Source organism: Lissotriton helveticus, chromosome 5_1, assembly GCF_964261635.1.
Source record: "Lissotriton helveticus chromosome 5_1, aLisHel1.1, whole genome shotgun sequence".
Lineage (NCBI taxonomy): Eukaryota > Metazoa > Chordata > Amphibia > Caudata > Salamandridae > Lissotriton > Lissotriton helveticus.
In genome coordinates, this window is record NC_136065.1 from 1,958,151,684 (window position 1) to 1,958,172,606 (window position 20,923).

Consider the following 20,923-nt stretch of genomic DNA (forward strand, 5'->3'; position numbering starts at 1 on the left):
CCTGCTTTGACATTCCTCTAACCAGTCTAAGGACATTCCTCGGGTTAATACTCTTGAAGCCAGTTGCCCTGAAGAGATTGATTGCCCTTTTTCTTGATTTTGGATCATTTGCAGACTTAATGCTTATCTTTATGCTTTTTTGTATGCCAGAAAGGCCTAAAGTCCTTTCTCTACACCAGGATAACACTGTTAGTCTTTGTGGAGAATATAGCTATTTTTTTGTTCCTTCTTAATTTAAACAAGTGGACAGGGATGTCTTAGCAGCTTAGCAGTGGGGTTGTTGTACAAATTAATGGCGAGCAACATTGCCCCAGTAGCGTTCTGTTGTGACTTGGAATTCCTGGACATCTTATCAGTAAACTGTGTGAGGTCAGCTAAAAATGTGGGGAGGGAATCCTGAGGCTTGTGAAGATGGCAGCTAACCTGCCTGGATTGTGAGATAAGATTCGGTGTTTATAAGCCTTTTACTTCTATTAACCTTTGGATGCCTTTTTATTCCGAAGGAAACCATACTTTACACCTGGCGATGAGGAAAACGTAAAGAGTTATCTGCTTGGGCAGGTGCAAGCATCACCTACACCAACCCTTGAAACGTGTTGGCAGTTGGTTAATGCCAAAAGAAAATTTCGCTAACCAGTTATTACTAGAGATGTTGGCGCCCTTCAAAGAATGAACATTGGGGATTGAAATGTTCTGCACCTGTACACTTATGGTAACCAATTATAGAAGGAGAAAATAAAATTTTCTTTGAAAGAACTGAAACGAATAGGCTAATAATAATTATGGATTTCTCACACACACCTCTTCTACATAAGGTTGTTCTTACACAAATTAATAGTCTTGAACAAACTACGTTGTCATTAAACGGTGTAAATTTCAATCGCTTTTACAAAGAGAATTGTCCGAATTGTTCTGAAAATCAACTTGCTCGAATATGGGGCACCTGTGTTCTACAGCACAGGAAGGGGACCTCATTACAGCAGGATCTCTGTTTATTGCGGTTTCTAGCTGTAAATTAATTCTCGTCCTGCACCGTGACTTTTACCCCAGCTCATGCAAGTGTGGCAGCTATATTTGATATCACGCTGCAATCTACTGTTCAGTTCCCAAAACCAAATGACGGCACATTAGCAAAGTTGTCATAGTAACGTTCGGGTGCCGGAAACCTAATCTTAGTAAGTATTGCATATTTCAGGCAGTGAACTTAAAAACAACAAACGTATCATAGGATTGATAATTTTGATGAGCCATGGGCAAACGGGGACATTATGGATGAGTTTTGTAAGAGTATGGTGCATCAAGCTGAAGACCTAAAGTATGGTTTAAAGAAAGTAATCTTACATATTTCCAATACCAAGTGCATAGCTGAACCGTGTGACTTTGGAAACCTAGTTATGCCCGAATATGTGGTAGAGGTTGGTTGTAAGAGTTTGACTATATTGGTAGATTAAAGTTTACCATAAACACCTACTGGTGCCAAAAAATTGGAAGCCATATTTGGTGGTGAGAAAAGTCTGCTGAAACTGGATATCTATCCTGGGAGGTATTCAGGAATGAACATCGATTTTAATAGGCTATATACATACGAGAATTGCCTTTAAAGATCAAGAAACAGTGGGTAAGGTCTGTCACAAAAAGGGGAGATAATGTCAGGATGGAGACAGCAATGTGATTTAAGGGAACACATTAAGCCCATTATAATGTTGAGGTTATGAGAGAGTGATACCATTGTTCAGAAGTTTCTCAGAATCTTTGGAAACAGATTAGGGCTGCGTGGTAATTTTGCACATAAGATCATTTTGAAGAAGGGTGCTTAACTGCTGATGCACAAGTTACGAAATGTACCAAACTTAATGATGGAATCATTAAAGGGTGATTTGGATAGGTTGAGGAGCTTGGGTGTAATAGATTAAATTGGTGCATCAGAATGGCTAGCCACAGTGTTTTTTGCCCCAAAGCATAGTAGTATGTATGTATGTCTCTTTCCGTAATCCCAGAACACCATCTGGGTGTATCATGAACCATTCCTATTGTTGTGGAGGTATTGACAGTTTTAGCTGATGCACAGTTATTCAGTGTCATTGATTTGTCCTCAAATTATCACATAGTATTGCTACAGGAAGAGTTTAGGTCTTTGACATCTCTTGTTAGGCCCTTCGTTTTTTTAGGATGCCTTTTGGACTGTCTTCAAGATGCTGGTTGTCAGAGGGTATTGAGAAAGGTGATTGGGTTCGGCAACATTGTTACATGATGATATTTTGATGTTTTGAAGAAAATAGAGAATCCTGATTTGACCTTAAAGCAAGTTCAATAAAGACTTCAAGACCATAGACTCAGTTAAGTGTGAGGAATGTCCGTATAAGGCAAGGCACAGTGTCGCATTTGGTTTATGAAATCTTTGGTGAAGGAATTAGTCCTAAACTTGATCTTGTGAAACCCATTGTGAAATCACCTATTCCTACAGACCAGGAGCAGTTAACGTTAATTTTTAGGGCTAGCTGAATATTATTCACAGGGCCTTAAAGATTTTGCAAAATTAGTACATCCATTGAGATCTTTGTTGAAGTAGTATGTGGAATTAAAGCGGGCTTCTGATTGCCAACAAGCTCTGGGTTTAATTGCCTATTGTCATGACAAACCTTCGCACATTAGGTCAGTTTGATATCAACAAGAGAACAATACTGACAATGAATTTGAAAGGGTTTGGAGCAGTAAGTTTACAAGTTGATGAATGTGGAAAGTCATTGCATTGGCATTGCGAACCTTGCAAAGAGCAGAGGCCTTTTACTCCGTTTTTGAAAGGGAAACCTTTGCTTGTATTGGGGGTATCTCACACGTAAAACTTTTTTTGTGTGGTATATCTTTTGTTAGGAGTGGCCATAGACCATTTAACTATTTGTCAAGCAAAATCCGTGTGAGTGCTACACCCTGAATTAGTAGATGAATGAAAGGTGTACATAATTTTAAATTCTCAGTAGAATTCTTCTGGGTTCAAGCAATGCATTTTATGATTGTCTGTTCCCAGTTACCTAGAGCGAGAAGCAGTTCCCAATGCTTTGTTGACTACAGGGCATTCAGTGGATAAGGGTGAGTGAGATGAGGTGTTCAATCTTTTTGAAGTGTTATCCCAATGTAAACTTTGTGGTTCAAGGATTACCTCTTTGAGAAAGTACAAGTGATGCGGTTACACCTTCCTGGATGGCGAGAACTGAACTATGTGTAGAACTAGATTAGTTTTGTATATGTGATCGCTGGATCCTGTCAGAAGGTCAGCAATAAATTGGTATATGGTTTGTGACTGCTTGTCCTGTGGTCCCAGTGGTAAGAGTAAATATAAATCGGGCATTACTGTCTACAGTTGAAATGGGTAAGGGTTGCTATGAATATTGTAGGTCCATTTAAACTGTTTCCTTCTGAGCGGTTTATTATAGTACTGGTGGTTTACACCACTAAATGGGTGCCTACAAATTGCATTCAGTGTGATGACAAGTAGTGTAGAGAGGGGTTGTGAGCAAGTAAGTGTTCATCCTTTCCAAAAGTATATTCTGGTCAAAAAGGGTAATTCCTTGTTTAAATATAACACAATCATATAGGTTGATTTGAGTAAGAATAGTTCTTTTTATTCACCATTGTCCATTGATCAATGGATAATCACTGTTACCATGATGTTGGAATGTTATGACTAGCCTAGAGAAATCCCTGGCTCGATCTGCCACAAAGGGCGAAACGCATGTCGGCTGTTCACTTACCTAACAATTTACTTTGCGAAAAGTTAAAAACAAGTGAAATGGACATAATAATGTGGTGCATAAAAAGAACTATTCTCACTCAAATCAACCTGGATGATTGTGTTACATTTAAACAAGGAATTATCCATTTGACCAGAATATACTTATGGAAAGGAGGAACGCTTGCTCACAACCCCTCCTCCCTTAACTGTTTATTCAAGGCTGTAAAGTTCCAGAGCCTTGAGCAAAGTTTCCTCAAACGCTAGAGATTCATATCCAGTATCAGGATCTCTGGGCCGTTCATTTTTCTTTCAACTGATGACACATAGTGTGCTTGAATTCTTGAAAGATGTGTTTTTTTTATTAAAGTGTACCCAAGACTGATTACAGATAATGGGGTCCAGTTTGTCTCCTGTGAAACGCAGGATTTTGCGAGAGATTCAGGTATTCATTTGAGGACAGCTTTGTATGCACTATAAGATATTAGTTTAGCTGAAAGGATGACGCAAATGATCAAGGACTGTGCACAGAGCTGTGAAATCTAAAACGTTCTTGAGGAGTATTTTTCAAGAAATATTGTGACACATTGCTCACCACCTAAATGTATATCCCAGGACATGTTCTTGAATTACACTGTGCCCAACTACTTTGAAAAACACTTCAGGTGGAAAAGTATTTGACAGCTCTGTTTTACCAGAAAAGATGCAGAAACATAAACCCCAAAATAAGCGGTTATTGAATAATGCCAGCAAGGCTAATAACTTGATCTGGAACGTGGGTGAATGTGTGTGGGTCAAAAAAACGAGGCATTTTCAGACTTGTCAGTCTAGTTACCTTAGGCCTTTAGTGAACAACGAGGTACAAAAGTATGTGGTGGTGCTTTATAATGGAAATATTTGAAGCATATTCAGATTGGCTAATAAAAATATGTTGAATTCCACTGATATGCTTCAGACCTCTCATGAGTGGTCGGAGGGCAGTGGCGGCACGCTCTCGTAGAAGTCCTGTTTGGGTGAAAGGTTAAAAATGAGGTTGTATGTAGTCTGTTTTTCTTGTCTGTTATCGGTCTTTTTTTGTTGTGAATATTAAAATGTATAGTTTTGACTTATGAGTTTCCTTCCATTTAGTTATCTTTGTTTTTTCATTTTAGTTCTCTATGGTTTGTTGTTGCTGCAATAGGGAAGGAGTAGTGATTTAGAATCCCTAGGTATCGCAATATTATTGTGCGAAGTCAGAATTTACAGAGTGCAGCCAAGGAGGGGGAAGAGAAGTAGCTGACCCACCTGGATCTTGCTGTAATGTTCTTTGTCTAATAAACCCCCTATACATCTATTCACCTGTGGATTTCGCTTTGTTTAGAAGGAAACGTATCTTAACACGCTCATTCAGGAAAAGAGAAATGGAGTCTGAATTTTCCCAGCAGATTGCAACTTTTTCCACCAGAGTAGGTCGTCAGTCAAGAAATTCTTTAAACTACATTAAAGCTTGGAGCTTTCAGAGATAGACCCGTTTGTGACCGAAAGTAATATGTGGTACAAGACACTCCCAACTACATGAAGGTCCCTGCTACAGAAATTTATCAAGGATTTTTTTTTTAAACATGCCAGTTTTCTATTGTGTTCACTCAACTAAGAAACCAAACTCAGACACGGAGGCATTGCTTCAAGTAAAACAACCTTTAAGGCCAGAAACAAAGTTTAAGAAGAGAAACCTGGTTTAAGAAAAGGAGTGACCACAAATCAAACTTGATTTCTAATTAACTCAAACGTAAAATAATTTACAAAATAATGCTTTTGCTTTTCAGAAGCCTTAAGATTTACTCTATTCTTAAACTGGTGGGGGAATTTATTTTGTATTTCCCAATTTTCCCAAATAATTGGACTCTAAACTAAAGAAGTCTGATGCAATTACATTTTGAGCCCTGCTGAATATGGCAAACAGAATGAATTCTCTTCCTTTACAATTTCCGTTTTTTCCCTCTTGTCCAGTTAGGTACTTTCAGATATGTTGGACCATCATGGGTGGCTGATTTTTCACACCACCTCTTTGTTGAACCCGAAGGCTAGATCACTGATAACCTAGTGCATGAACATTTGGGCACATAGAAGATATCAAGCTGTCATGCTTACAGCTAGGAATTATTTTACTTGGAGATAAAGAAGCAAATTAAGATTCTAATATTGTACTGTGATCCATTTTGTTCTCGTAATCACTGTTACGATTTGCGACCTGCTTACCACCTGAAGGCATCCTTTCATGAGAAGTAATTTTACCTCCCACATTTGAAGGTCTTTAAATCTTACAGGCTAACATTGGTTCCATCAGTGTTACTTGTTGGCCATCACATGCTTAAATGCACTTGCTGGAATCTGCTTTTTGAAGAATAAGTCTGTGAGATTACAGTTTAATTATCTTCTCAAACTTCATCCTCCTAGTTCGTATCCTGCCTCTTAGTTGAGACTTCAACCAGGTGATGGCTTTATTCATGCCTAAACTAATTTAGCATATGGTCTTCTGTCATAACTTGTTGCTTTCTTGGTTACGATCACCTTTGCCAGTAGTACTGGCCATTTTCAAGTTCTTTAAGCCCAAGAGGAATACATAGTCTCCTACAAGGAGAAGGTTGTACTGGAGACATTCTCTTGCATCATTTCTTAGACTTTAATTGAATTTCATTAGGTTAATTTCTTCCTGTTTTTTCAGCCAAAGACCTTTTGTTTCTTCAACCTTAAGCAATTTATACACCCACAGCTCTAGTGTTTAATGAGAAATTATAATGTTCTTGAGATTTCTTGATAGTTGGTTGTCACTAAAATAAAGTGGCAAAACCACTGATGGCAAGTATGTGTTACATTTTTAAATTGTTAAACATCCGAGGACTCAATATTCTTTGTCTTCCTGCTCATTCCATAAGTAAAAATGCAGCAATAGTGACCTTGACAAGACCGGTCCCCATTGCTGAAATTTGTAGGGCCTCAATGTGGGCTATTCTGCATGTTTTGTTTAAGCATTGCTCTTCTGATCTTTCAGAATAGTTGAGGTTTTTGGTCACTCTACACCCCTATCATTAAGTGCTGTGACGTTAGACTGCCAACTGATTGGGTAGGAAGGTAAGCAGGATGACAGCGAAAAATTCAGATTTTGTTTATTTCTCCCTAACAACCACACAGTCATTTGCCAATCAGAATAGACTAAGATGGGCATGTCAAACACATGAAGACACTATCTGGTGACTCAAAATAAGGAGTTAGAGCGCCAATGTGGAGTACAGATAAGCGCATTGGGTGGGAGGGGAGCAGAGGTGAATCGTTCTTTTTTTTTTTTTATATATATTTTTTTTTTTGTTGAGATTTTTGTTTCCCCCTGCCTGTACAGGTTATTCTCAACTAGTTGTGAGGGTTTTAGGTTTCTTTAATAGGGCATTTGAGTGTGGTCAATGTTGAAAGAGTAGCTAGCTTAATGGCCACCTCAGCTGCGCCTTAGTTATCCAGCATGTAAAATACTACTACCACCAGCACTCAGCTGGTTGGGCAGTAGTACGGTAGGCCTTGTTGTGCCTAGCTCTGAATTATTTGATTTTTAGAGGACTCTAGTACTATTTCCAGTGTGAATCGGAAGCACACTTTATGGTGGAGTTGGAGGTAAACCTCCTAGTTATGTTATATTGACTGCTGTCATACAGAGGCAAAGTCTCTTTTTACAGTAGTAGGTTTGACACAAAGTATCTTTTTGAAACATACATTTCTTGACATTCTGTTGAACTGTGCAATATTCACACGCTTAGTCTGGTACTGGCTCTACATTGGTAAAAACCAACAGTAATATAATTTATTAGAGCCTGCAAAAAACCATGAATACCTGGAACCTCTCGAGTATGGAGGTTACTAAGCAAAATATATTTTTTTAGGTTTCGCCTGGCGTTGCAACTGCGTTAGCAGTTGCTCCGCCCACGGCGAAATCTCATGTTCCTACATTTGGCTTTGGTTCCGCCTCTGTCTCCCATTGGCTAGCTCCATAAATGGAGGCTAGCCATTGGGAGACTGAGGCTGTCAATCACGCTTTCTCGTGAAAACGCGATTCGGGGGCGTTTCTCGGTGTTTTTTTAGTCCCGCCCCTTTGTCCTGGGCCGCGCTGTGATTGGCTGCCGGCCCGGGACACCCCCGTGACGTCATTCCCTGGGCCGCGCTGCGATTGGCTGCCGGCCCGGGACCTGACTTGTTTAGGACTTGTGCCCTGGGCTCATTCCTTACTGTACTTTTTGCCCTGCTGTTAGTACCCCCTCCTATGTTGTGTCACCACCAGCTCCTTGCCCTACCCTCTCCTGTGTTAAATATTTTCAGTTCAGCCTCTACTTTCCATTGCCAAGCTTCGGTGTCTGATGTAATATAATGTAAATGGGGGGCATAAGCAAAGACACGGAGAGCGCAGCGCCGCAATGCATTATTGTGCGCTAGAAAACTAGTCTTTGCAAGAGTGTTGTTGCTATGTATTTTCTTAATGGGTAATGTGCCTTTGGCTTATAAAATATTAAATTTGCCAGTAAGAGTTACCTCGTTTGTTGATGGAGCGATGTCCGTGAGAATTAAAATGCGCAGAATGGCTAGGCTCTGCAGAATCACTGTGTACATCTGAGGTCTCACGAAGCGCCGGCGCCTCTTCGCAAACACGTAACGTATATTAACCAGAACTTATCGGACGCTGCCTTGTGCATCCTAGCCCGGGGGATTTGAGAAGTGCCCAAAGGACCAGCAGAAAAAAAAACATTTTAAGACTTTTTCAAGGTAAAGAGGACAACGTGGATTATCATACAAAAGGAAGATTTTTTTAAAAATGTTTTCCTTTTCCCTCCCGATTTCCCTACACCTTTTCTTGAGGTGTTTACTCTCCGTGTTTATATTTTTAGACACCCTTCTCGCCTTGTTGTAGAATATAGAAAACCTTCAATCACACAATATTTGCTAATTCTCTTCTGGCGGCATGCCCACTGACCCAAGGTCCCAAGTCACGACAAGCAGCTCAGGACCCTCGTCTCTGTGACTGGGGCAGTATTAGTTGCGTCTCGGGCAGTAAGCTTCTTGGTGGGCGTGAAGGGGTGTGTTGTAGGGGCTGCGGTTTAAAGGTCACATACACCACTGAATCAAACAAGTCAACATTTGCCCCCTTGTCTTGTGGGCGTGCGCTCGCTGCCTAGTACCCAGTGGAGAGCAGTGCGGTCCTAACCTTAGAGCGACTTGGTAAAAGCGACGTATGTCACCCAGAAGGCTTCTTGGCGCAGGGATATCACTGCCAACCGGCTGCCAAGAGACAGCATGGTTAAGCAAAGGCAGAATGCTCCTAATTACTACTGTGGGTAGACTCAGCTGAGCAGCCAGAGGTTGAATGATCATGGCGTGTAAAACAAACCGCAGAAAGGCCGTTCATGGGAGGGCCACCCTCTTCCATGCCTCCAAAGCGTGCAGGTAAAAGAACGCCCTTTCTTTCCCCGATTACTGTAATTTGCATGCGAATGGACCGTACCGAAACTCAAACCTGTTATTGGCAAAGGGCAACATGTTTCCAAAAAGAAGCTGTTTTTATTTTTAAATAAAAGTAGTTCTGCTTTTCATAGCAAGCCGTGTGTACGTAGGCGCGCGGCTTTAGATTAGCCATATAAAGACAGCCATTCCACTCGTATAACTCATGTGCGCTGGCTTTTCAGTCTGGGAAACACAGTGAGAAAACGAGGTATACCTTGGAAATGGACCGTAAGACACGGTTTGTGTTTTTCATTCAGCTCGGTACTTAAAACATTCTCATAAACATGATTCAGTTTTAAACCCGTTTACTAAACAAAGATTTCCCCAGTTTTAACCATTTCAGATGGACGTGCTTCTTGCGTCAGCTGAATTCTTAATTTTTTTTTTTTTATTAAAAAAAAAAATACGTCTTTCAAGGTACATTTTACCTAACGAATAACAAACGTGGAGGGAAAATTTCGAATTATGCGTTTCAAGATCAATTCCCATCATAATAAAAGGTTTGCACAAATCGTGCATTATCCCAAAATTAAAATCCTGGTTAATTTATGGTCTGTAGAAGCCTTGGCTAATAATTATTGGTAGGTGCAGCTGTTGGATAAGGCATTCGTTGCCCTAGTCTCGTCTAATGCATTCTCAGAAATGGGTGGAAAATACGCGATTTTGGGTTCCTCATCTGACATCAGAGAAAGTAAATATACACCAGAGCTTTGAGTATTGTTGCATGTAGGTGTACCAGGAGCATTCACGGTACTTTTATGGACTAATGCATTCACTACAAAGATCTGCTTATAAACTGGGAGTCGTATTTGGAAACTTGAGGATGCACTTGCTCTGCGACCCTTTTGAGGTTTATAAATGTAGTACAGTTTAAGAGTATCCATAATCTAGCCTGTTTTCAACCACTAAAGAACATTTCGTGCTTTGAGCGTGCCATCAAAGCATTCAGTTATCCATAGGGTACAATAGTTCTCACATTTGCGACAGATTAAGCTATTGGCAATGTAAATGACAATGCCATTTATTTATCTGTTTTCAAAACCAACACATAAATACAAATTTTGTCATTTACAATGCCAATAGCTCTAACTTCTCCAAAGGCGAAACCGTTGCATTGTAAATGCTTGTTTTAAATAAGTCTTTAAATCCTTTTAAATGAATGATGAAGCCAGGTACGTTCTAAGTTGTGGGCACGTGGTTATCTGCTATAGATAAAAGCACAGTTTAATTTTTCAAAAACAAAGATTGTTTTGTGAATGTGTAGACTGTGATCTAGCATTGCGGAAGATTACCTTCAGGGTTTTCTAGTGGCTATAGATCTGATACTTATTGGCATGTGAATGATGCAGAACTCTGTAGTTGCAATCCGCAAACGAGGTCCCTTTTTTTCATTTATTTATTTTCCTCCCTCCAGTTCTGGCACAAAGCATGCTTCCACTGCGAGATCTGCAAGATGACCTTGAATATGAAAAACTACAAGGGCTATGACAAGAAGCCGTACTGCAACTCGTAAGTACTTTCTGAGAATCGCTGTTTCTGGGCATTACTGTTTGTCTTTCTAACATGCTCCCACCTCCTTGCTGCCCTTCATGCTATTCCTTAGTAGAATGAGATCAGTGTCGTCGAGCAAATGACCTGCCTCTTCCTGGAATTATGCTAGTTGTGAAAGAAGAGTGCAATGGTTAAAGGTGTATTTTTTGTGTTATGCTTCTGTCTAGGATAATCTGAGGGAATCCGCTTCTCCTTTTCATGTGATTGACATAACTTTGTTAGACACCAGTTCTTGCTAGGAGTGTAATGCAGGCCCCTGGAGCCCCTGTGGCACATGGGAGCCCCCTACCCCACAATGGGTCACCAACCCTTCAGAGGGCCTCCATTAGGGAAAGGCCAATATATATTTGTGACATATAAGCGACTCGGCGGGGAGCTCTTCATATTCTACAGAGAGGCGCCATCATTTGGTTACATCACGGGTGCTTGGGAATGCATAGGGTGTTCCCCGGGATCTATAGCAACCATGACCTATCTGGCACAATCACATTTGTGATGGTGATAAAACTGTTTATTAAAACACAAGTCACAGGGGTAATGAAGTCCTAGTAATCAAAATACAAGCTTATTTTGTAACTGGACACTAGACTTAAATCTTCGGCATAAGCACAATAACATTTAGAATCTCTTGTGAGGATGCAGATTCTCCAATTGATATGAAGAGAGAATCTAGGTTTGATTAAAGATTAGGAATCTTGGTTTGATTAAAGATGAGGAACATTATGCATCAAGTCTTTTAAAGCTGAACTCCTGTATCAATTACTTTAAAATATGAACATTACCATAATAAGCATTCCAGAATTAAAACTACGAAAACTAAACCAATCCGTAGATTTGTAGAGTGCTACTTGTTACCCGTGAAGGTATCTAGGCCCTGGCACGATCCATTTGATTAGCAGAGTAGCCAGATCTTCAGGTACTTTTGGAACTCTGGAAGAGATGGGAAGTTCTCCAGTATTGGGGTGTATTTCATAGATTCACATGCTTGAATCATTCCCCGTCGGCAGAGTGGGAGTCCCACGGTACATAAAAAAGCAAGAAATATGCCCATAATAACCATAAACCTTGATAACATGAAAACCAGGAAGTAAAGTAGCCCAAAGCTACCAAGAAAAAAGTTCCACATCTATGACTATCATAGTCATTATACATAGTTCAAACTGCAGCCAATCCGGCGACAGCACCCACCAGAATGTTCTCCTCAGAGGCTCAGGCTCTCAGATTTTCTACCGCACGTCGTGTGAAGGGAGTCTCCCTGAGCTCTGCTCAGTTCTTCTCAATTCTTTAAGAATTTTCTACTCTTAGGATGTCTTCTTCTAAGAAATCCTTATTCAGGCCTTGTGAATCTTGTGGTAAGCTCCTGCTTTTCTTTGAAGATCCCCACAAGAAATGCATCTATTGCCTGTACCCGGATCATCAGGTGAGAGACTGCAAGATATGCAGGACCTTCCCTCAGAAAACCCTCGGGGACAGAGAGGGCCGGCTGCTTCTGTGGCTACAGAAGCTTAACGATCAGGACAATCCAGTTTCTGAGGTGGAAAGTATTGCCTCTGGGTCATCTGTGTCCTCTAGGAAGAAGGCTGTGAAGAGGTTTTGTCTTCTCCTGGGGCCAAGGTGTTTAGGAAACAACAACCCTCTAAGGGTTCTGAAGGGCCTATTACTTCTAAGAAGGCTACTCTACCTGCCAAGGGCAAACCTTTGCCTTCCACGCCCCGAGAAAGGCAGTGAAAATTGTACCTCCTAAGCCAACTTCTGAGAAGATTCTCCCCCAGAAGACCCCGTAGTCGACGTAGTCTACGACTCCTTCGTCGACGAAGATTCCCGTTGACGCAACATCTAAATCGACGGTGACCTTCTCTTCACCCATGCCTCAAATGATTGTCAGCGTCATCCCTGTCAACGCTGGTCTCTGTCCCTGTGAGACCCCTTTCGTCGACGAGAGACTGTACCCATCGTCCGAGTTCCGTCGATAGCCAATTCTAGAAAGATCTCATCGACGACTGCCACTTCATCCTCGTCGGCGACTTCCTAGTCGATGGTGAGCTAGTCATCGAACTACATAGTCATCGACGACCAAATCGGCGACGAAGACCACATCGTCGTCTAAGCCCTCCTCGTCGTCGAAGATCACTCAGTCGACAAACTTCCTCGTCGACGTTCTCGCCTTCAGTTACGATTCCATCGATGCATTCAGATGAGTGAAGAGGACTCTGAGGTGGATGACAGGTTTCGAACAGCTAGAAGCCCTTTGAAGTTGTTCATAAAGTTCCAGGAAGATGATCAGGATGACCAACCTTCTCCTGAACCTGTGGCTTCACCTCCTGATAATATTCCTACAGCTCAGATGCCTATAGCATTATTGAATAATCTTCAACATATGCTAGACGACTATTACTGCCGGTTCCTGCCATCTGAATCGGCAGAGTCCGTGCCACTTCACCGGTCGCTCAAGCTACCACTTCAGAATTCCAGTCTCCTAGACCACCTTCGCCAGTGGCTTTGCATCATTTTCCTGAAGCACATTCTTCGGAGAATGAGGATCGGGAGGAAGGTGAAGTAGACGAAAGATCTCTTCTGTTGGAGTGGGATTAGTACCAAATCCAAACCCCTTCTCCATCACCTCCGGCTCCTGCTGATTCTCTTCCAGTGGACATTGGAGGCTTCCACCTCCTCATGGAAAGAGCGACTCAAGGATTCCTCATTCCTATGGAGAATAAAAAGGAAGAATGCTTCCTGTATGATTTTAAGGATCAGCCAAGGAAACCAGTACGGGCAACTCCCATTATAGATTTTGTTCCTCCAGTCTTGCCCCGACTGGACAAGAAATATAAAGCGCCCAACAAGTCTCCAGCATGCCTTATAGGACACCCAAAGGCTAACTCAGTGATTGTGCAGGCTGCTCAAAGGCGGGCTAGGAATCCATCTTCTCCGATCACAACCCCACTTGACAGGGACGGCAGGCGGCTGGACTCAATTGGGAAAAGAGTCTCCACCATGGCAGCAACAACAGTCCGTGCGGCCAATTCATTGGCCATCCTGGGTCGGTACGACAGACAAATGTGGTCAGGCAGTTCGCCATATATCGATATGCTACCAGAGCCGTCAAAGGCTGAAGCTCTGAAAATACTACAAGAGGGGGAACGAATCTCTGCGGAGATTATTTATTCGGCAGTAGAGGTCGCATCCACAGGTTTCAGACAGCTAGCAGGTGCTGCTGTTCTGCGCAGGCAAGGCTGGTTATAGGCTTCTTCGTTTCACCAGGAGGTACAGGCGAAGGTACTAGACATGCTGTTAGATGGAGAGGCTTTGTTCAGCCAACAAGTAAAAGAAGCCCTGCAAACCATCAAAAAGGATACAGAGACGGCCAGATCTCTGGGTACCTTGCAATTTCATAAGCCGCCCTTTCAGGGTGCGAAAGGACATGGATCATTCTCTAATCGAGGAAACTATAGTCAACAAACAACCTAAAAATCGTATCAAGGAAATCGGCGATACCAATCACAAAGATATCAGTCATATGTTCAACGTAACACTTCCTATTCTCAAAATAAGAGGAAGCCTTCCTACCGCGGAAAGGATTCAAATAATAAACAATGAGAATCGCCACCTGCCACCGCTTCTGCCGCAGCCTCATGTAAAGGTTGGAGGAAGAATCTCAATTTTCCTCAAATTGGTCCTCAATAACATCGGACGAGTGGGTCCTAGACATTGTATCCAAAGGCCATGCTCTAGAATTCGAAAAGTTTCCTCCAAATTTCCCTCCGCCCACCTCTAGCTCATCTCAAAGAGCTGTTTTCCCAGATAAATTTGATGATACAAAAAGGAGCGATCGAGAAAGTCCCTCAATTGCAGAGAGGAACAGGAATTTATTCAAGGTTTTTCCTAATAAAGAAAAAATCAGGGGAATGGCGTCTCATTCTAGATCTTCGATCCATCAACAAATACCTAAAGAAATTGTCATTTCGAATGTTAACGCTTCAAGAAATTCTTTAACTTTTGTTGGCAGGGGATCACATGGCCACTCTCGACCTTCAAGATGCATATTTCCACGTTCCCATTCTCCCCAGGCACAGAAGGTTCTTGCATTTCAGAGTGGCTGGCAGGGACTTCCAGATCAAAGTCCTTCCCCTCTGACTACGACCGGCACCCATGGTGTTCACGAAGGTCCTAGCTCCAGTAGCAGCGCACCTCCGTCTGGAAGGGATTAAAATATTTCTTTACTTGGATGATTGCCTTATCAAGGCGAATTCTTACTCCTACACAAACGCCCATGTCCAAAGATCTTATTCAGGTCACTCCTTGAATGCGAAAGGCTTTCCTCTGGTGGACTCAAAAAAGAAATGTAGAGAAGGGATGTGCATGCCGAATTTTACAATCGCCACACTCATCCCTCGAGGGTTGGGGAGCACATCTTCAAGGACTAACGGTCAGCGGAAAATTGAGCCCTCAACAACGGAAGTGGCATATCAATCTACTAGAACTACGAGCCATCTTCTTAGCCCTGAAGTCGTTTCGGACAGTTGTTCTAGGAGCCACAGTACTGATTCGCACAGACAATACTTCAAGTATGCATTACTTGAACAAACTGGGAGGAACGAGATCAGCTCTTCTTTCTCAAGAATCCCAGCGAAATCTGGGATTGGGCGAAATGGCACAAAATCAATCTCTTGGCAGTTCACGTGCCGGGAGTTTTAAATGTTTTGGCGGATTCCCTCAGCAGGTCCACTGTGTCCACTCACGAATGGGAACTGCATCAGCCGACGGTGGATCGAGTCTTCCAACAGTGGGGTCATCCTGATCTGGACCTCTTTGCGACCAAGATGAACAGCAAATGCCTACTCTTTGCAAGCTGGCTTCCCCACAAAGATTCTCAGGGGAATGCGTTTTCGATGGACTAGTCTCAAATATATATATGTATGTATGTATAAACCGTTTTATAACGCGCTCTGTTACTTGGGAGTATCCTGGCGCGAAGGGAATCAGCAGAGAGAGAGCGACAGAAATCGACTTATACAATACTCCTAAATAAGTGAGTCTTCTGACTTTTTTTAAACTGGACGATATTTTGAGTAGAGCGCAGGGGGAGAGGAAGAGTGTTCCAGACTCGAGCGGCCACGACAGCTATGGACTGCCCCCCTAGTCTAGATCGCTTGAAGCGAGGGAGAGTCATTTTACATAAAAAGGATGATCTAAGAGCACGTGTGGGGGTATAAAGAGTAAATCTCTTCCTCAGGTAAGCAGGTCCCTGATCATGAATTGCTCTAAACGAGAGCACCAAGGATTTAAACAGTATGCGCTGAGACACGCCTTTCCTCCTTGTTGGTTCCCAGAGTTCTCCGGAAGATGAAAAGAGAACCTTGTTGTCTAATTCTCATTGTTCCCAGTTGTCCTAGCCAATTCTGGTTCACCAAACTTCTCGTATCAGAGTGTGATCAAATTCAGTTTCGAACAGTACCGAACCTCCTGTCCATTCAGGACGGTCAGATTTGCCATCCGGACCCTGCATCTCTAAAATTAGCTGCCTGGGCACCTTGAATTCGCGCACCTAAATATCCCTGCGGATTACAAGGAAGTTCTGGCTAACGCTCGAGCGCCTGCCACAATACAGACATACAGACTTAAATGGAAAAGATTCTGCATGTGGTGTCAAGCTGCTGAGGTTCACCCAATTCGCACAAGACCTGAGCATATATTTCCTTTTTTCTTGCACTTAGCAAGATCAGGCCTTTCTGTAGTAGGGGATCTCTGTTATAGTCATAATCTAGTGAATAGTCCCGCCCATGTGCGTGGACCCCGGAGCAATCAAAAATCTCTTAAGTTGTCATAAAATGCAGAACTGCACTGACACTTAAGAGAGAATTTAAAGACAGATAATGCAGCCTATATCCACAGACAACACTGTCCAGTACTTCAAATAGAAATTCCAACAAAAATCCACAAGCAGCACAGCCTGTCCAGATTTCTCCACATAGAAACACTTTGCCTTTACCAGCAAAATCCTCTGGAATGATAGAGAGGAAGGAGTGGACAGACCAGCCCCATAGGCTGCCATTATGTGGCTCAGAACAGGATACTGTTTTTAAGAAAACTTTCCAGAACTCTCAGTATCCCAGAATGCACAGCAGGTCCCTTTTACTTTCAGTTTTTTTCCGGTTCCTGCAAGCAGGACCCTGGAGCATTGAGCTCTCCCTTTTCAAGGATTTATTTGGTGATTTTTTACTTTTTCACGTATTAGAGTGCTTTCATTGAAGTACTTTGGTGTTTTCTTCCTTGTGTGTGTCTTGGTGCACTCTTTTATTTGTCAAAATGCCTGCTTTGTTTGACAAATGCCCAGAGTGTCCGAAGAAGAAGGCCAAGTCGGACCCACATGCAGTGTGCATCGTCTGCCTTCCCTCATCTCATGTTCCAGAGGAGTGTGGCATCTGCCAAACATTATTCACCAGGACCCTGAGAGAGAGGATGAAGATCAGGCTCCAAGGCCTGCAAGATAGAAGGCTGCAGACACAAGGTGGGTCTGGGCATGCTTCATCTGCCCATGCTGAGGTCTCTGGGGGGCTCCCCAGAGACAGGAAGGCCAGCAAACTTCCTATTTCTCCACCGACGTCGATAGCATCGACCACGGCGTCGAGAGGGATGACAGCAGTCTGTTCCCTGTCTCCCCAGGGCTCTGGGTTGAAGTGGCGTCGACGTCGAAGGGACTGACTAGGCCGCCGTCGAGATCGCCGTCGACTGTGTCATCGTCGTCGTCGAGTCATCGACGTCGTCGGAGTTCGGCCTGGCGTCTGTGCTCGCCGTCGAGGCGACACCGCTGTTAGCCGTCGGCGAAGAGGAGGGGATCCTCGACGTCGAGTAGGACGTCGAAGACTTGCAGACCTTCGACGTCGAGGAGACGCTCGGCGTCCAGATGGCGTTTGCCGTCGAAGGCGTTCGACGTCACGGAGGAGACGCTCGACGTCGAGAGGACGACGGTCGCCGTCGAGGAGGAGACGGTCGCCGTCCACACTTGACTCCACGTCGTGACAAGGGCGACGGTCGGCGTTGAGACGGCGTTCTTCGACGTCAAAGAAGCGCAGGAGGAGTTCTGGTGCCAGGAGTCCCTCTGCGTCCGCTGGGGCGCGCCGGCGAAGTTCTCCAATAGGAGACACTGCCTCTACAGCGCCTCCGCCTAAGAAGAAGAGGGAGTCACAGGGCTCTGTGTACTCCGAGGTATATACACCTTCTAAGCCAAGGTCGGCTAACCCTCCTCCTCCCTTGCCCAAGGAACCTCCGCTGCGGAATCCCACTCCGCCTCCACCTCTGGTTCCCCCTCATGCTCATCCTCTGCTACCTCCTCAGGGACTACCTCCGGTTCCTCCGAGGACGGCTTCGCTGCCACGGTACCCGACGCCTCCTAAGGGTCCCGGTCAGGCCACAGTCTCCTGCTCCTGTGAGACCTGCGGAGCGTCCGAAGCCGAGGAGATCGCGTTCTCGTTCCGGACGGAGGGAGAGATCACGGAGTCATCACCGGTCGTCGACAAGATCAAGGCGACGCCACAGGAGGCGCAGATCGAGATCCCACACGGACTCTTCTGGGACCAGGGATTACTCGCCGACTTTGTCGGAATCCCCTGGGACGAGGGTGTCGCCGGTAGACGACATCGTCTCTTTCCAAGATGTTGTGCTGAGGGGTGCGGCTAAGTTGGCCATCACGGTGACGGTGCCCACACCCACGACGTCCGTGATTTTCGAGACGCTACATAAAAAGCACCTGCTTCGGCCGTTACTACCCCTAGTACCGGGATTGGTAGAGCCCGCTCAGGAGTGGTTTCTCACTCCGGAGGTGACTAAGGCGGCTCCCTCCAGGCTCCTCAAGAAGTACCGGGCTCCGGAGTCTGACCCGGCCTTTCTCAGGGTGGATCCACCACCGGACTCTGTCATAGTGACGGCTGCTAGGAAACAGCATGCCACCACCCCGTCGTCCACGGTACCTCCTGATAAGGAGAGCCGCTGGTTAGACTCGGCAGGCAGGAAGGTCTGTGGTACGGCGTCTACTGCAATGAAGGCTGCAAGGGCGATACGATAGAGCCCTGTGGGAGTCCCTCCAGCAATTCGCTGAGCTCCTTCCTCGAGAGAAGAAAGAGGACGTTCAAGAGACTCTAAATGAGGGACTATTGGTGTCGAACCAAGTCATCAGCGTGGCTGCTGATGTCTCTTCTGGCGGCGCATGGTGTTAACCAACGGCGCCACGCTTGGCTTCTCCTTACATCCCTCAAGCCAGAGGCTCAACAACGGGTGGCCAACCTGCCTTTCTCGGGGGAAACCCTGTTTGGCAAGCATGCGGACGACTAAATGGGCCGCATGAAAGCGGAGGCCGAGACCCTGACGGCTGTTGGAGAAGCCCAAGGAGAAGATCTACCGCCCGTTCCAGAGACAGTTCGGGGCGCAAGGCAGAGGGCGAGGGCAGGCTTCGGGACAGCAGCAACAGCAGCAGCAGTTCCGGAGACCCTTCCAGAAGGGCAGAGGCCAACAGTCCGCAGCGGCGAACAAGGGCCCGGCTGGGTCTAGGCCCTGAGCGGTTACTTCCCCTGCATCCGTTACCCACTCTGGTGGGGGCAAGCGTTAAATTTTTTCTGGCAGAGTGAGAAAAATTACTCAGGACAAGTGGGTGCTGAATATTGTTTGCAATGGATACAGTCTTCGGTTCACCAGCCCGCCTCCAGCAATTCCACCGGTCAGCGCGCAGTTTCAGCTGCGCGAGCTCCCGGCGGAGGCCGATACCCTGTAAAGGAAAAGGGCAATAGAAGATGTACCTCTGTCTCAAAGGGGAAGAGGTCTGTACTCCCGGTTCTTTCTGGTTCGCAAGAAGGACAAGAACGAGTTCAGGCCCATTCTGGATTTGCGACAAGCAAACTAGTGGATTTGCAGAGAGAAATTTCGCATGCTGTCGTTGCATCAGATTTATCCTCCGCTGCAACAGGGAGACTGGCTATGTGCTATAGACCTACAGGATGCATACTTCCATGTGCCCATTGCACACAAACACAGGAAGTTCCTGCGATTCCAAGTCGGCGCCAATCATTATCAGTACACAGTACTGCCATTCGGGCTGAAGTCTGCGCCCTGAACATTCTCGAAGTGCATGGCAGTGGTAGCTGCACCCCTGAGGAAGAACAAGGTGTTTGTCTACCCGTACCTGGACGACTGGTTGATCAAGGCATCCTCCTTCTCGGAAGCTCAAGCGCACTTCCAGAAGGCGTGCGTTCTCTTGAACAAACTGGGGTTGCACATCAACATGTCTAAGTCTGTCCCGATTCCGGTCCAGTGCATACAGTACTTGGGAGCCTCCCTCAATACGCTGTCAGCAAGCGTGTCTCCTTCGGAGGAGAGACTATTATCACTCCTTCTGAAGGCTCAAGCTCTTATGACCGCTCCATCTACAACAGTGAGGACGGTGTCTTCTCTACTGGGGTCGATGGCCTCTTGTATCTTTCTCACGCATGGCTGCACATGAGACCGTTGCAGGAGTGCTTGGAGGATCAGTGGGATCAGAAGAAGGGGTCTTGGGACAACAAGATACGACTGTCTCTGCATGCTCTTCAGTCTCTGAAGTGGTGGTGTTCAGCGGAGAATCTCCTCAGAGGGGTTTCCTTCCACAAGGACATTCCCACACAGACTATCGTGACGGATGCGTCTCTACACGGCTGGGGGGCGCACTCCGGAGACTTACAGATACAAGGAACGTGGTCCCCGATGGAGTCCACGTATCACATCAATTTCCTGGAACTCAGAGCTGTTCACTTGGCACTGAAGGCCTTTCATCTGTCCTTCCAGACCAACTCTCTGCTTGTACAGACGGACAATACAACCACGATGTATTACCACAACAAGTAGGGGGGCTCGAGATCGCGCACTCTGTCGCAGGAGGCGCAGGCGATCTGGCGCTGGCTTCTAGCCAGAGGACTGACGATAACGGCTACCCATCTACCAGGTGTGCAGAATGTTCAGGCGGACGCACTGAGCAGACTAATTCAGGAAAACCACGAATGGGTCATAAACGGCGAAGTACTAGGAGAAGTCGTCGCAAGGTGGGGGACTCCAGACGGAGATCTGTTCGCCACCGCCGAAAACAGCAAATGCCGAGACTTCGCC

At 44.9% G+C, this 20,923-nt stretch overlaps 1 protein-coding gene across 1 annotated transcript in view; it reads left to right on the plus strand.

The window, feature by feature from the left end:
* LASP1 (LIM and SH3 protein 1) overlaps positions 1-20,923 on the plus strand; it is a 659,855-nt gene that overhangs the window by 118,031 nt on the left and 520,901 nt on the right. The window contains exon 2 of the mRNA XM_078645624.1: positions 10,659-10,753. Coding sequence (XP_078501750.1) covers positions 10,659-10,753 — 95 coding nt within the window. The remainder of the gene's footprint in view (positions 1-10,658; positions 10,754-20,923) is intronic.